The sequence below is a fragment of the Polypterus senegalus genome, chromosome 3 (assembly GCF_016835505.1).
Source record: "Polypterus senegalus isolate Bchr_013 chromosome 3, ASM1683550v1, whole genome shotgun sequence".
Lineage (NCBI taxonomy): Eukaryota > Metazoa > Chordata > Cladistia > Polypteriformes > Polypteridae > Polypterus > Polypterus senegalus.
This window is the reverse complement of record NC_053156.1, coordinates 224,274,183-224,290,924: the sequence shown is the minus strand read 5'-3', so window position 1 is coordinate 224,290,924 and position 16,742 is coordinate 224,274,183. Positions and strand designations below refer to the sequence as shown.

General features: G+C 39.3%; 2 protein-coding genes across 5 annotated transcripts in view; one reads left to right on the top strand and one right to left on the bottom strand.

The window, feature by feature from the left end:
- Positions 1 to 1,614, top strand: part of LOC120525911 (calcium/calmodulin-dependent protein kinase type 1D-like) — a 91,837-nt gene extending 90,223 nt beyond the window's left edge. For all 4 annotated transcript variants that reach the window (XM_039748595.1, XM_039748593.1, XM_039748594.1 and 1 more), the window contains exon 13: positions 368 to 1,614. The gene's annotated coding sequence lies outside the window, so the exon portion shown is untranslated. The remainder of the gene's footprint in view (positions 1 to 367) is intronic.
- Positions 1,615 to 5,814: 4,200 nt separating this feature from the next.
- Positions 5,815 to 16,742, bottom strand: part of si:ch1073-15f12.3 (laminin subunit beta-3) — a 51,402-nt gene continuing 40,474 nt past the window's right edge. Inside the window, exons 17-23 of the mRNA XM_039748592.1 lie at positions 14,137 to 14,340; positions 12,893 to 13,037; positions 11,644 to 11,851; positions 10,816 to 10,957; positions 10,494 to 10,670; positions 8,917 to 9,091; positions 5,815 to 6,244 (exon numbers count right to left, since the gene is read on the bottom strand). Coding sequence (XP_039604526.1) covers positions 6,108 to 6,244; positions 8,917 to 9,091; positions 10,494 to 10,670; positions 10,816 to 10,957; positions 11,644 to 11,851; positions 12,893 to 13,037; positions 14,137 to 14,340 — 1,188 coding nt within the window. The 3' untranslated portion in view covers positions 5,815 to 6,107. The remainder of the gene's footprint in view (positions 6,245 to 8,916; positions 9,092 to 10,493; positions 10,671 to 10,815; positions 10,958 to 11,643; positions 11,852 to 12,892; positions 13,038 to 14,136; positions 14,341 to 16,742) is intronic.

The following is a 16,742-nucleotide window of genomic DNA, read 5'->3' as shown; positions in this document are numbered from 1 at the left end:
TATAGAGACTGGTTTAACTCACAATCTTGAACCTAAAGTCAGCTTTGAAGTGGTTTTGGAATCAAACATGCAGACGCCATCTAAACCACTTTGGGCTATTAGGGAATAGCCAGGTATTGCTGACATCATCACCCTCTGGAAAAGCGGAATGACATTCACAGGCTGACAGCCTAGACAACTTACTAGAAGTAACTTTTACTTGTTAATGACCATGGTAACCCTTGGCATGACAATTATTTGCAGGTTGGTGAGCATGCTCTGTAGAATTGTCTGTAAGAGGGATGCTGGGCCAGTTGTGATCCTGGTGGGGGGTATCTAGCCAGACTTCTGCTCAAGGTGTTTTTTTTCCTTTTCTTTCCTGCTGTAGGAGCCTCTGCTCCCATCTTTTTCTTTTTCGGAGGACACTCTGTTGAGGTTTCGATGAGTGCTTGGACATGGCATCGCATCACTACTGACTCGTCTGAGGACTGAAACATGGAGAGCAAGAAATGGGGAATTGCAGAAATGTGAGCTCTCCATTGTGCCAGGGTCATTAATGAGTGCCTTGGCTGACCCATAAGGAGGGCTTTAGGGAGAGTTCTTTACTTTCTAGCCAATGCCTGACTCTTAACTGTCTGTTTAACCACAAGAGCTTCTATTTATTTATTTGTTTAACCACAAGAGCTTCTATTTATTTATTTACATATTCTCTATTGATTTAAGTGTAATTTAATAATTTGGATGAAAAGAACTTTGAGACAAAAAATAGCATTTTGACTTCTGAACATCATTCCTAAGAATTATTGGGAAGTCATCCTGGCAGTGCTACACTGCTGGCCATACAGAGGTGGCTTGTGAGAAGCATGTCTAGGCACTTGGCTCAGAGTTGTGCTTTTTAAAATTCTTTAATACCCAAAATCAGCTTTAAAAGTGTTTTACATGCGGAACAATGTTTTTAGTTGTGGGCAGTGGTGGACTTGCAGATATTTCTTTAACTTCACACTGCATTTAGAAACCATAAGGACAGAGGTTCAGATCCTACCACCTGCTCATTCAGGATGTCTTAACCTGTCTGCACACTCATAATAAAATGTCTTTACATGAATTGTGTCTTACAGTTCATGTTAATTTTAACCACTCACGTTTACCATGAAAGGTGCTACATTTTACACTTTGTATATAATTAAGTCATAACCCACTTCCAGTTGCATAAAAATATGAGTGTGCATTTATCTCGTATGTCTTTGTGTAATTTGCGATGTACTAAACTCTGTTTATAGAGTTCACAGTACCTATATACATACAGTGCCCTTTTAATCTTTCCCTTTATTATTATGTGTTTTGACACTGAATGCTTTCCAGACTTAAACTAAAATCAAATATCAGAGGGTACCTAAGTGAACAAATAATGTATGCTTTTTAATATACTGTATATCATTTATCTAATGTGAAAAGTTAACCAGTACTAATTGGCACTGAGTGAAAAGTAATTGAATTAGAGGTCAACTACTGCATTTTGGCTGAAGGTATAAATATATTCATTTAAATATTTGCAGCAACAGAGGAAATAGGGCAAACAGTTTTTGGGGAACTGTAGAGAAAAGCCAAGCAAAATGACACCTTTTATTACCTGAAGAAGGGGCCTGAGTTGCCTCGAAAGCTTGCATATTGTAATCTTTTTAGTTAGCCAATAAAAGGTGTCATTTTGCTTGGCTTTTCTCTACATTCATAATGGCTAACACAGTACAACAACCGGGGAACTGTAGCAAAAGGTGCAACACAGGAAGCAAAACTGGCCATCACGTGATTTACTCACAAACAGCAACTGAATCAACACACACACACCTTTGGGACACAGTGAAAGAAAATGGTCTCTCAACACAGGCCACAAATTGAACCAAAGTTTCTGGTGCTGTGATCCTAACCACTCTGTGCCACTGTGAGACCCCAAGTTAAAAGCAGAAAGTTCAGATCCTAGCGCAGGCTTGTAAATGCATCACTTAACCCACCTTCATTTATTTAAGGGACGTTTGCTGAAGCCTGAATTGTATGGTCAGAAGGGTTTAGATAGGTTTGATGGATGGATGGATGGATAGATACTGTAAATAGGAAAGGTACTTCATAATACAGTAGATAAAGCAGGGCAATAAATAGAATGTGACACATACTGATGGAGGTTTGTCATTGTTCCTTCTAAAGTTGAAGTCACCTCCATTCCAGGGTCAGAATCTTTCATCATTAAAGAGTGTAAGTAACAGATTGAATATCATCATTAAAGAGTGTAAGTAACAGATTGAATATAAACCTTAATTAGGAAATGTCATTTATTTCACTAGGCAGTAAAATGGATCGATTTCAACAGCAAATGTTTCGATATCTGGATTACACATTTTAGTTTTAGTTGTAATACGCTTGCTTTTACACCATTGTACTTTCACATAGATTTTCTGTCTCCCTCCTGACTTTTTTCTACCCCATCCAGCATCAGAGTAGTATCTAGAATAAGTTAGAGACAGTCTTCTGTAATACACAAAATGCCATGAATATATTGTGACTGGCTGTGTGATATAGTTCATTCAGCTTACTGGAACACACTGGAACATTTCTCATTATAGAGCACCGGGCCAGTTCTGAAACCTTTCCACCTTATTTTTATCCTCACTTGTGTTCCTTGTCTTTTCCATATATGGATGAGCTGCTTCTTCCAATAATGCATAACGGAGGTTTTAGTGATCACAATGCTATCAGTTCACTGCAGGAGTACTTAATATACTCCACTTTCCTCTGTGTCTTATATATTCTAAGATGTTGCAGATGTAAGCTGTTCTTCAGATCCTCTTCACTTACCTTGTGATGAGTTCCAAATTCACAGTTTGTCCAAAAGGCAGCTGAGATGAGCCACCACTTAGGTTTTAAGGTAACTGCAGCAGATCAGCAGTTTAGAAAAGTGTTGATCATTCTTAAGAAAACAGTGGAGGAGATCCTGGGATGAATTATTATTACTATTAGCACAAAAACTGAATGCTGCAAATATATACAGCATGTTCACACAAGAATGCATATCTATATATAACTTAAAAATTTTACTGTACAATAATGTCTCCATAAACCTGTAAACATGAATGACACTATACAAATAAACAGTAATGGCAACCACTTTGCACTTCACATACAAACAAAATTTTTAAACACGTTTACATATACAGTCACACAATGTTATACAGTAGGTAACGGGCTTGCATGTTAAAGGTCCAGCTGCTACTGCTAGGTCCTTGTATCCATCTAACCCTAAGGAGACAAACCCACTTTTTGAAAGGAATAATGGCAGCATGTTTTAATGTCTTATTTCAGCTGTTAGGGTGTAGTGGTTGGCACTGCTTCATCATGTTATCCTGATTTTGAATCCTAGATAAGTTGGTCAGCTGTGTAGAATTTATAATTTTCCAAAGTCTGTTTTTTTTTTTTTAATCCAGGTAATCTAGTTTTCCTCCCTCATCCAAAAGATGTTAAATTAGGTTTATAGGCAGGGTAAGATAGAATTAATTTGTATGTTCCATTAAAAGTAAGAATTGTCCTCTAGTTAAGACTTTAGTTTAAGTGAAAGCTTACAGCTGCAGCAAGAGCCTTCTCTAAACTCTCCTCGGGATGTGCCAGCCATAGGAATTACCGTCAAGCAGTGACGTGTGATCTTGTTATGATAAAAACAACCATATAATTTAAAATGTTGGAAACTTGTTCTCTGATTTAACACTGCCAGGTACTTCTGAATCCATAACCTACAGTTGGTCAACAGAGGGTTCAATGGCTACAATGAAAAGCCCACTCTACGTCCAAATCGCTGCACCACCTAGCATACCATGTCTGATTCACCTATCATTCAAAATAAAAATCCAATCTATATTTATTTGAATATTGCAGGCCAATATTGCTTTATTTTCAATGGTTCCTGCCTTGCACCTGTTACTCTGGCACCCCACAAATGTTTATTTGGAAAGATCAGGTTTGGGAAAAGTAGGGATGGGAGAAGAATATTAATAACCTGTCCTGTCTAAAGCACTGGAGAGAACTGCAAATACTGTATGAGGTTTTTGAACATGTACACAAAAGTTATTAAATATGCTTTCAGTGTGAATGGCATTAAATTTTACTTCGTAAACTTTACTTTGTAAAATATTGTGTAAACTTTACTTTGTAAAATATTGTGTTTCACCCAATATTGCATACTTGGCATTAACTCATTGTTCACAAATAAATTGCGTATTTGAATGCTTAAAACTTGCCAACATTTTGCTTTCATATCTTCAGAATCTATAGGGTGGTCCAGATCTAATTATGCAATTTTCATTATGCTATAACTTATTAAGTTTGTTACATAGAAAGTCACCCGAAAAATCCCGGACCATTGAGAAGTGTGCGAACTGACGACATGAAGAATCATCTTCGTGCCGAACTGGAATCGTCCCCACATAAATCAAAGTCATCCAGACGATCTGGATCTGCATAATTAGATCTGGACCACCCTGTATTGATATATTATTTGGGAGGAAGAGGGATTAAGAAAAGCAGTAGGGTGGCACAAACCCCAGAGTCCTGGGTGTTGAATCTGGTTCTTCACTGTCTGTGTGGAAGTTACTTGTTCTGTTTTTGCCTTTGTTGGTTTTCCACCTTCATCCCAAAAATTGCCAACTCTAAAAGACCCCATAAGAGTTGGTGTGTGAATGTTCTCTGCAGTGCAGTAGTATTCTGTCCTGAACTGTATTCTGTCTTGTGTCCAAAGCAGCTCTGTGTAGATTAGGTGTAGTGATGAATCAAAATTAGTCATGTATAGATGTACATGTTTTGTGCAATTTCTTTCTGTTTTGGTTCTGAGCTGGATCAAATGTAACTGTGACTGGTCCAAGGTCTCTGTGACTCTGTAAAGGAAAAATCCAAATCAGAAGCTGGATGGTCTTGATGGTGGTATAGGAATAAAGGAACCTTAGAAAGCACATACAGTAGACCCTGTTGGGAACTTAAGGGACAGTGTAGGGTGTGAAAGACATGTGTGAGATAAGTCTGCTATGAAAGATGCCTTAATTAATATTGAATTAAACATTTTAGGGGAGTGTAGCCTAGGGTATCTGTTAAGAAATTAAAGGAATATTGCTTCATCATTATTATTTTCTCTCTCCTTTTCCTGTTGAGGTCTGTGGTTAACAATGCACTGACCACCTTTCCCTATCCTCAACAACTTTCTCCAGCTCTTCCGGGGGAATATTCCGGGATAACCAAGAAATAAAATAATTTCAATTTGTTCTTTGTGTTCCTTTCTGTCTTTGCCCAGTGGGCCCAATTTTCCATCTTCAATGGGAGGAACCCAAATTACTTGCCCTCTTTCGTGACCTTGATGTAGTGGAAGTGCTATGTCTTATGTCTATGTTGACCTTCATAGACCTAAACAGAACCTCATGCAGAATAGGGATACCTGGGAAGCCAAGCCTGAGCACCTGGTGGTCAGCTGACCTTTGAAACCTTTTGTGCGTCAGCCTAAAAAAGCTGCATGGAGTTGGCATGTTGGCTCACCACTTACAAGGCAAAGGCAATTTCAGTTAAGTGACAGGCGTTTTATTTTAAACATGTAACAAGTGTAAAATATTGTCCCATCCTTGGACACCCTTGGGATTCCATCTTTAAGTGCACACAAGGTAAGTCTTAATTGGAATTTAATTTTCAGGAATGCAATCCCCATCGTCCTGGCTGTAGTTATATCTGTAAGAGCATTTTTATACCAAACACCAGATGTTTTGACAGATAACCTTTGAAGTAAAGCTTAGCTCAGAAAGCACTACACAAGACTGACTTCTTGATGAAAGTTTATTTCTATTACCTCCATATATTTTGGCAAAATACATAATAAATAATGTTGGGTTTGAATACTTTTCTTTTCAACTTGAAATGCAATTAGCAACTTGTAACACCTTTCTTCAGGTTGCAAATGAGTTTGTTTTGTCTGCGTAAACATTATGAAACAGTGCTGCACAGCCACTCTGAAGTGCTCTCTTTCGTCAAGACAGAGTGACTAGAGTTTCCACATCATCTTCCAGCAGTCATCGGGATAAAGCACAGGCAGGGTGATCTCTTCGGCTCCATTACATGCACTGGCTGTGGAATCTGACCTTGTCTAGGATGTAGTCACGAATATCTTTAACCTTCTGGTCCAGACCAAGCAGAGTTAAAGACTTCTGATCCAGCTCGTCTACACCATCGTAGAGTGAGTCCTCTGTATCTGCAATCAGAGAGCCACAGAGTGAATGCATAGTACAACAGTGAACCATAGACCTTTCACTTAATCCTAAAGGTTACTGCCTGTCCCAGCGTCAATACAGGGGTGCAGTGGTTCGTACGGTTGGCTTTAAATTGCAGGTGACCCATTCAAAGTCATGTTCTCTTATTGTACACACAGCATCCCAAAGAAATGTGTTAATAGATGTTTTCTAGAATTGTCCAATAGGAATGCATGTATGAGTATTGTGCTCTGTTCAAGGTGATAGGGCCTTATACTTGATGATATGGGATCAGAAAACAGATGAATGGATAACCTGCATCAGGAAAGATCTATTCTTCTATGTGAAACAGTGTTGATATTCATTGAAAGTCTCATCCATTTCCATTTATTTGTTTAGCAGATGCGTTTATCCAAAGAAACTTACAAAAGAAGTCAAAATAATCAAGTAAACATCAGTCTGGGGCAGGGGTCCTCAATCCCAGTCCTGGAGAGCCGCAGTGGCTGCAGGTTTTTGTTCTGACCTGGTTGCTTAATTAGAAAGCAATTCTTGCCAATAAAGCACTAACAAGCTATGAAATTAAATTAACTCTGCTATGTCAGGTCATTCTCATATCCTAGATTTTCTTTCCTTTCTATCATGCAAATGATTTGAAGGCTAAAATGGACAAGTAATTCTCAGTCCTTCACTTTTTTCTCTTCATTTTTCTCCCAAGTATTTAATTAAACCCAATAGTGCAGATAAATACACACAGGTGTAAATGTAAATAAGCTAAATGGAGAAATGCTGCTCTCTCTTGTCATTTGCATGTTATTGATAATAAGGAGCAATTAAAATAGCTGCTTAAGACAAAATTAAGCAATAAGGGCTCAAAATCACTAAAGTGAAGCAGAAGTGTTACTTTAGCAATAAGTGCTTTTTATTAAGCAACTGGATTGGAGCAAAAACCTGCAGCCACTGCGGCTCTCCGGGACCGTGATTGAGGACCCCTGGTCTGGGGGACTGTTTGGGAAAAAGTGTTATAGGATTTGATCATTGATCATCACAAGGGAGGAGCTCAGAAGCTCAGAACAGAATACAAACTGCTTAGAATTAATAGGTTATGAAACAATACCAGCTAATATCAATTAAACAGAAATTCACCAAACAATTGAGTCTTCAAATATTTCTTAAACATATTGGGGAGTCAGAATTTCGAATTGTTTGCCTTGGCCATGCGAACTGAAAGCTTATTTCTAAGGGTGTGACACAGTTTGTGTGGTGATTTTAAAAGAAGGGTGAAATGGCTAAGGCTTTGGGCGTTCACAGTAGAAAACTCAAATACCCAAAGAAAACCTTCCTAAAGTTGAAGAGACACTGAGAGAAACAAGCTGTTCAAGTTGAGGAGATGTGAAGCAGTAGTGCTAACAGCTCTACCTCTGATCTTCACTAAATACACCTCACTAAGTTAAAATCCATGGAAATAATTAAAACAAATTAGCTCATTCATTTTACCCAGCAAGGTAATTTCTGAAAACCAAATCTAAGTCAGCCAAGAGTCCAGTTGAACAAGATTGTTTGCAGGATTCAAGTAAAGCATCAAAATGGCTGTAAAGAAAACTTACACTCACTTCGGCACTCATGCGGTTGGCTATTCTATATCTGAAACTTTCTGCCCACTCTTCATGTGTTACTATGGCCAATACCCAATGTGTTCTTGTTCAGTGACTGATGAATGGGCCTAATCATTCAAGTAGAGAAATGTCTTTCCTCGATTTCAATTTGAAGATGCTGACTGACCTTTGTACAAGACTATTTTTTAAATGGAGATATGAATTATGGGTAGAGAGAGGGCAGCTTTACAGATTTACACATGTTACTGGCACAGTATACAGCTTTATAGTTTACAGATTTATCATTATTGTCATGTATACAGACTACAGTGGAATTCTTACTCGCATGTGCTAATCAGCGTTCAACACATCGCTATTCTACAACGTTATGATTATTTTTACTCATCTGCATAAGCTAGTTGGTAATTGGACTAGTAGTGATGCTGGTGTATTATTATTATAAATCCATCCATCCATCCATCCATTTTCTAACCCGCTGAATCCGAATACAGGGTCACGGGGGTCTGCTGGAGCCAATCCCAGCCAACACAGGGCACAAGGCAGGAACCAATCCTGGGCAGGGTGCCAACCCACCGCAGGACACACACAAACACACCCACACACCAAGCACACACTAGGGCCAATTTAGAATCGCCAATCCACCTAACCTGCATGTCTTTGGATTGTGGGAGGAAACCGGAGCGCCCGGAGGAAACCCATGCAGACACGGGAGAACATGCAAACTCCACGCAGGGAGGACCCGGAAGCGAACCGGTCTCCTAACTGCGAGGCAGCAGCGCTACCACTGCGCCACCGTGCCGCCATTATTATAAATGTAAAACTTAAATATGCATAAGTTAGCCCAGCCTGTTTCATTCAGTGAAGGTTTAATCTAAAAGAGCAATTTATTTACATCCAATATACTGTATCATCTTTTTTCCAGAATGAACTCTGGCTGGGTTTATATTTCTAACACACAAAATGACCAGCAGATTTCCTCTCTTATATATTATGTCCTCCTATAGTCTTAAAAAGAACATTTTATTATACTGATTCTGAAACACAACAGTAGCCTTCCTTACCTTGGATTTCATTCATAATGAATGAAGTCTCCTGCATCAGTCCTTCCACATTGTCCCGCAGCGCCACCATCCTCTGACCAGGTTCCCCAGCATTCCCTCCTTCTGCTTGCCCTGATTGCTTTTCCTTCATCTTCTGCTTTAGCTTGTCATATTGCTGCTGCAGAATGTCAAACTCCTGCCATTGGAGACAAAATGCTTGGTTGTAATACAAATTTGAAACTGTACACCCAGGACCCTTAACATAGTTCAGTGTTTTTTTCTTTTTTTACATTGATTGGCACAATACAGCCTACGCCAATGTGAGTACGGTTTCTCCAAGTTGTTTAAAAGTAACTTCAAGGTCAACATCAGGGAAAATAACCAGTCACTCTCTGTGCTATGACACAACCAGACCTATGCATCCAGTTATCTTTAAAAGTCACATAAATAAATTAATGTTAAAATGTGTGCCTTGAAGATGATTGCCATAGATTTGTGTTGAATACACTGCTCTATGGAAAGGCCAATAGCTAAAACTACACCATGAAGAACAGTCAACAGAATCTGAAAAGTATCTGATAAGCGTTGAATGTGGGAAGGTATTTAGAAAATGGAGGTGAAAGCCCCCAAAACCAACATCAACAAATAGAGAAATCATAGCATGATACAACTGTCAATCGGTTTAAGAAAATGCTCCCCTCTAAAGATGAGCATTCAGGTGGAAAAGACAACATTTCTAGAGGCCACTAAAAGTATATCGGCAGATATCTAGGCTAGGATTACACTAGTCAGGCAGGTCAATAGGATGCCTATGTCAAATCCATCAGAGTAAAGTGAATTTGTGAGCATCCAGCTGCAATGGGACAGCAGCAGAGCATGTCATTAAAAAATCATGACAATGCTATTGGAGTTCAGTGAATCTGAGTTTCCAGAGTGGCACATCACGAGGAGCTTGTGGATACTGCACCAGAATTAAGCAAACCAGTGAGATCACAAGTTGGCTGGTTGTTAGGCGCACGTGTTGATACACCACCACATGACAAATCAACTCAGGATCCCAGGACCCGAGTGCAGCCATGCAACGGGTGACACCTCAGCACCACACTAGTTCAGGTAAAATGGAACCAGTGTGAGGTATTTTATGGAGACATAATAAATTTGACAGAGGAGAGAGGACCATTCCATTCATCAGGCTTGTTTGATTAGCTTATGGCTAAGCTGTCTTAGTATCTTATCTTATATAGACACTACCCCAAAGACAAAGTGCAAATCAACAACAGCTATGGAGCTACAAACTAACTACATTGAGTAATGGAGTTGACTGTAATACTGAGGTTCGTCTTTCAAACTCGAAGTCGAAGTGAGGTGACACTACCGATCAGTCTTCTCGCTAAGTCCACGAGAGACCTCATTGACAAAACAAAAAGCAGATAGCCCAGTGAAATCTGCTACTTGAACACAGGAAGATTAACTATGAAAAGCAATAGTAAATTAAAATGTGGGTCTTATTCTGCCTCTGGATAGAGACAGAAGCAGACTGAACTCTTTATCTTTCTATTCATATTCTAATTCGTTTCCTATTTTCCAATCCCTCTTACCTGGCTTCTTGCTTCTGCTTCTGTAAAAGCTTGGCCTGCCAGTCCTTGTGCTTGGTTTGCCATATAGTCATTCCCATTGATCAGGCTCCTCAAGTTGTCCATGGGGGGTTTCATATTCTGCATCTGAATGTCCATGTCTGTGATGGTCCTCTCAGCAGGCCTTAACTCATCCTGAATCTAAAATCAAAGCAAAAAGGAAGGTAACATATCACTTCTTCTGCATCTGTATGGCTTTATGAATGAGCCCACCTAGAGGCTATCATACAGTGATTCACACTGGGGTGACGCTAAGTGATAACAGTTATCATTTCATTCCACTCACCTGTAAAATCTTGTTGTCGACATCTTTGACATTGTTCAGCAGATCTCTAATCTTATCCCTTGCCTCATCAAGGGAGGTCTGGGCGCTGCCAAGATCATCCACCACACCATCTACCTTCTCCTCAAATGTTATCGCTTGATCCCTAAATCATGAATATGTAAGACACAAAATGTTGATTAGAATGAGGAGGTTTATTCTGAAGGAGTTTAATTTTGATAGAGTTCTGTCTCTAACTGTATAATTCAGCTACCCTCATCTGTGATGCCACTAACAACTGGATAACTGGATCATTAGATGCCTGCCAGATGTTATCAGTATTAGCATCCTTACTGGCAATTTGTGAAGCAGACAGAAACTATACTAACATCAAAAAGAAAATTTCCATTACTCTGTCTGCTCCTTCTGACATTTGACCATAAGTTTTAAAATGTATGAGGCTGCCTTTTAGTATTTAAACTGTATATGTTTTGATCTCATGGCTCTTAATAAAGTGCAGCAAACTACCAAACAATTTATTTTTAGTTTGCTGACTTATCTGCCTTTAAAACAAATAATCTTCTGCCCTTCCGTTATAATTCCGCATTTTCATTTTGAACTTGTAAGAAATATCTAGATGAATAGGATGGACGTTCTCATTGGGCTAAATGTTCTGTTCTCGTCACAACATTTCTAATGTTCTAATATTCCGTGAATTTCCCCTTGGGATTAATAAATTATCTATCTATCTATCTATCTATCTATCTATCTATCTATATCTATCTATCTATCTATCTATCATTCTAAAGGAAACTCAAGTTCCATATGGATGGATTTGTACTGCCACATTACCTGGCCCTCTCGGCCTCCTGCAGCAACTCTTTGGCTTTGCCAATCTCTGATCTGGTAGTTTCCATTAGTCTGCTGATATCCGGCAGAGAACCTGCAATCGCCTTGATCTGATCCACTTTGTCTCTGATTTCTCCAATGCTTCCTGGGAGCTTCATGTTGAGCACCTGCTCACTCACTAGCTGGATGACCGCAGGATCCATGTCGGGAGCTGGTGGCATTAAAGAAATGTTTGTTGCTGTGTTATTGGAGAAGATGACACAGTAATAAACAGATGCTCCATTTGTTAGAAATGAGTACTGTTGTAGCCCATGGCCTTCTCCAGCAAGGCACTGCTATAATCCTCGGTGCCCCTTTCATTGCTTTTCCCCACTTAACACTTTCAAGTCAAATGTTAGTGCTACAGACTTTTAGCACAGTTCTATACAGCTGCCCTCCAGCCACAGGAATGTGCCATGGGTGTCCACTTGTATTGCTATGCCACGTCCTCTGATCCAAATACTTTTTCCTTACGTATACTCGTCCAATTAAGAGTGTTGGGAAGCCAAAGCATATGCCAACATCCTCGGGTGCAAAAGTAAAATCCCAGCCATAGATGGGACACCATTTCATTACAGGACACACTCACTCTCATGCCAACACTCAACCAGGCCAGACCAGCTCTGGTGATTTAATCTAGTGCTTCTCTAACTCTGGGGATACGAAATAAGTTGTTTGATTTGAAAATTCAAGGAGATATGAGGACTTTAAGTTCCTAAAAGGCTACAACAGGCGACTCTTTAATCTCCTTTCCTAGTAGTTCCCTATTCTCTCTATGGTTCATGGAGGGCAGTGCCCTTTTGTTTTTTAGTTTGCTAAAAGCAGAGCTTGGTCCCAGGTATTAAAGCAAATTAATGTGTTTAGAACCCTATTCAAATAGCTTTACTCCGGGAGTAAATTGCCACTCCCAGAGAAATTCTATTATAATTTTCTCTTCCAGTAATGTATTGGGAGGAGAAGGGGGGCTTGAGGAGCTTTGTTTTGACTCTGGAAGAAAATAATTTGAGTGGTACCAATCTAATCAACCTAATGTACGTGCCTTATGAATTTGGAAGGTAAAACACATGGAGATGGGGTGAACATGTAAACACAGTGACAATGCCGGAATTCAGACCTATTCTCCTTTAGCTGAGAGGCATGCGCACGTTTTACTTTACCATCATAGCCATTTTGTGTTAATGAAAATTCAGTTATTTATCTCATTCAGTCCTACCTGATAGAAACTCTCGCACTTGCTTGATGAACTGCCTGGTATTCTGGATCTCCTTCTCCAGCTTTGGCCTTGTTGTGCTAACCTGATTGGCCAACTGATCAAAAGTCTGTTTCATCCCATTGGCTTCATTCACTGTATCTTGAATCTGGGCCAAAACATTATAGTTAGTTTTCTCAGTTTATTATTTATGTTCATTTCAAGAAAGAGTACAAAGTGATGAAATCCTACTTATGAAAATTGCTAATATAATTGTTGTATGGATCAGAATGCCTAAAATGCTAACCTTTTCTTCAAATAAGCATCTATATTTCTGAGATTTATCCACTATAGGCTGCTAAGAACTCATCTGAAACCCACCTTTGAAGACGGTACTATTTCTAGCTTATTTTATTGTTATTCTGTAAAATTTATCTTTCTCAATTGTAACCAAATATTAATAAGTAACAAATAGTACAGCAGATGACATGAAAACAGCAATGAATTCTAAAAAGAATTGAGTATCATTAGCAAGCAAGGGTATAAATATGCAAAACTTTCAAACAAAATAAGAATGAAATCTTAACAAGTCAGAATATATTTTTTATTGTTTTAGTGCAACAAACACAACAGAAATGTCTTTAGGAAAAGACGAAACCGAGATTTCTTAGTTGACACGCCAAAGGTTGAATAGTAGAAGGTTGTGTTGAAGAGTAAAACAGGAATTGGCTGAAACACAAACCTGTAGACACAGTAGACCCCCAGGGCTCAGTCTGAGGACCCCTGCACCATATATCCCCATGATACGTATTGCACTAGTAACTGCGAGGCAGCAGCACTACCACTGCGCCGACATGCCGTCCAGTTTCTTATATTTTATTATTTAAATGTAAATACAGTATTACAGGGCATACACGTGATGTCACCCTGTTTATATTCTGTATTACAGGTATCCGTTTTATATCATGTTTTAAAAGTTTGTTTAATCAGTTCTGTTATGGCTGCTGAAAGGGGGTACAGGTGATGAGACCCTGTTCATATTCTGTATTACAGTGAAAGAAATAAACTTGAAGAGTGGAACAAATGATTGTGTGGCCTCTGTCTCACATCTACAACAATAAATAAATCACAATGCAGAGGGGTACCTGAGAGAGAAGTTACACAAACACATATATCTTATCCAAACAATGAAAGGCAGTGGCTGTAAGAATTGTTTAATGGACAAGTGATGAGAAATGTATGAAGGTGCAAGAATTTGTGTACCATACCTTCCGAGTAGCTTGCCTGATCTGAGCATTCAGGTCATTCAGTTTGGCCTTTGTCGTGTCGGCCATACTCTCCGCCTTCTTGCCTAATGGCAGGGCACCTCGGCAGTCTACTGTGGTGCTGCATGGCACTGCATTAGGTCCTGGGCACAAGGCTCCATCACATTGCTCTGGGGTACAGGGCTCTGTACGATAGCTTCCACACACCTGCCAAAAATAAACAGCTCAGCTTAGTCAAACCCCTCCTGCATAAAACACATTTGTGCAAGCAACTCTTTTGGCACTCAAGAAGTTATTGCGTAGTTATTATGATCAATGTTATGGCTCTCAGAATATATCTTCACAAGGAAAGTAACATCTGGAAAAAATGTGAGCATTCGCAAGTTTGGCCACCAGGGGGCGCCCTATCTCCCCAAACCTGAAGCAGACAGACATGGACACAAGTAAAGCACAGCACAACAATTTTATTTGGTTGGGGGAAACACTTCCTTAACCGTTTCCCACCAAAACACCGTACAATAAAGCACAAAGCAGCACTTTCTCCTCTTTGGCTTTATCTCTCCCTCTCTTTCTCTCTCTTCTTTTCTCTGTCTCTGTCTCTGTCCACCTCCACTCCTCCACCAGTAAAAATTTGTCACCTTCCTCCTGACTCTGGCTTCTGAAGCAGAGGCAGAGAGCTCCTTTTATCCTACACCTAGAAATGCATCCCTTGGCCTGTTAGAATGGTCCGGAAGCACTTCCAGGTGAGGTGGAAACCCGACAATGTAGGGCCCTCGATTTCGTTCCACACCCCCTGATGGCACCCATGGAACCCAACAGTGCTGTGCTGAACTCTAACTTCAAAGGAGCCCTGTGGGAATCCGAAGTACCAAGGAGGGGTTGCCATCTAGCGCTCCGGGGGACATAATGCCTTGTGTGTGTTCTCTCCCCTGATCCTTCCATTAACAAGGTGTCCCAGCCGAACACCACACAAGATTTTCAAATAGTTCCAAATCTTGGTCAGCTGATGTGAAAATTTTGATAAAGGAACTGTAAAAAATTTGCAGCGAGCAGATGCAACCAACAGCACAGCAGTGTGCACTGATTTTTTTGGTTTGCCTAGTCTTCATTGTATCTGGCTCAAGTGAGCAGACCAGAAAACTGCGACATGTACATTTTTTTGTTCACTTTGTGTTTATTTAAACTGGATACTGTTCTCTCAGTTTTCCTTCAGTTTTGTGTGACCTGGTAGTTTTACTGTAGCTATGTATGTCTATACTGTTGTTAATACAGTTACAGGTATTTAAAAAAACATGAAATCTCAGTATCTTCAGATTTATTATTGGACAGACTGATGATTAGTTTCAAAGAACAAGTGATTTAGGCTCAATTCCTGAACCTGGTCCTTGTCGGTGTGGAGTTTGCACATTCTCCCTATGTCTAGGGGAGTTATTTCAGGCATTCTTTAGTTTTCCTCCCACATGACTCTGAATTAGTGCTGCAAAGGACTGGTATCTCATCTGCCATTGTTTCTTGTCATACAGTCAGTGCTGCCATGACAAACTCTGAACTGGATTTGACAGGTTTGAGAATGTTATGGTGTGCCATTGTAAATTATAGTTCTAAACCTAAATGAAAAGCAGCTAAAGTTTCCAAACAGATCTACAAACAATTGTGACAAGAGCAGATCATTCAGCCCACCATAGCTCATCAATCCCTTTTCATCTACGGTAACTTCTACAAGATATCATCAAGTCCTGATCTGATGGTCCTAAATGTTTCATAGTTTATCGCAATGCTTGGCAGCTATAGTATTTCAACAAATACATGGGTTCCTTTGAGAAGAACAGAAATTTGTACCGTTTGCACAAAATGTGCCAAGTTCTATGTGTTCTAGCTGAGAAACTTATTTTAAAATAACATCTGGCATTGACTGTATTCATTTCTTTCATAATTTTGAAAACCTTTATCATAACTTTAAGTACTGCAAAAAATGCATTTATTACTCATTTACTTTTACTTAACAAGACTTTAATAAAGCACTTCTTTTGGTGTTAATGACACTTAGTGTACAAAACATCAGTAATATGGTTATTCATCTCTGTGCAGTGCAGCATCTGATATGCTGGTAAAATAACTTATGAATACAACGTTATTTACAGGTTGTTTATTGAAGTGTGTGATATCAAGAGTCATATCTGTACGTCTCACTTAGTGCACTGCTGACCGATCCAAAATAAAGTTATTTTAGTAGGCCACGTTACACAGATGAATAGCCTGCCACTTTACTGATGCTTTGCAAGTGTCATTAACACCAAAAGAAGCCTTTCTTAAGGTCCTGTTACATAAGAATAAATGAGTAATAGATGCGTTTTTGTTACCCATGACTCTTTCAATTTCACTTAATAGTTCATACACCGCAGTACTGGAACCAGTGTAATTGGTTATCTCTGAACTTTCAAGAGCTAATATATTGTTAAGTGCAAGTTGAAGTTTATTAACTTGTATATGTAGTACAATGAAAGTGTTGTTTGCATGCCTTCTCTGAAGAGTGAAAGTAGTACAATATCAACTATACAGAGAAATAATTCTAAAGCATACATAGAAAACAATGCATATATACAGTACAT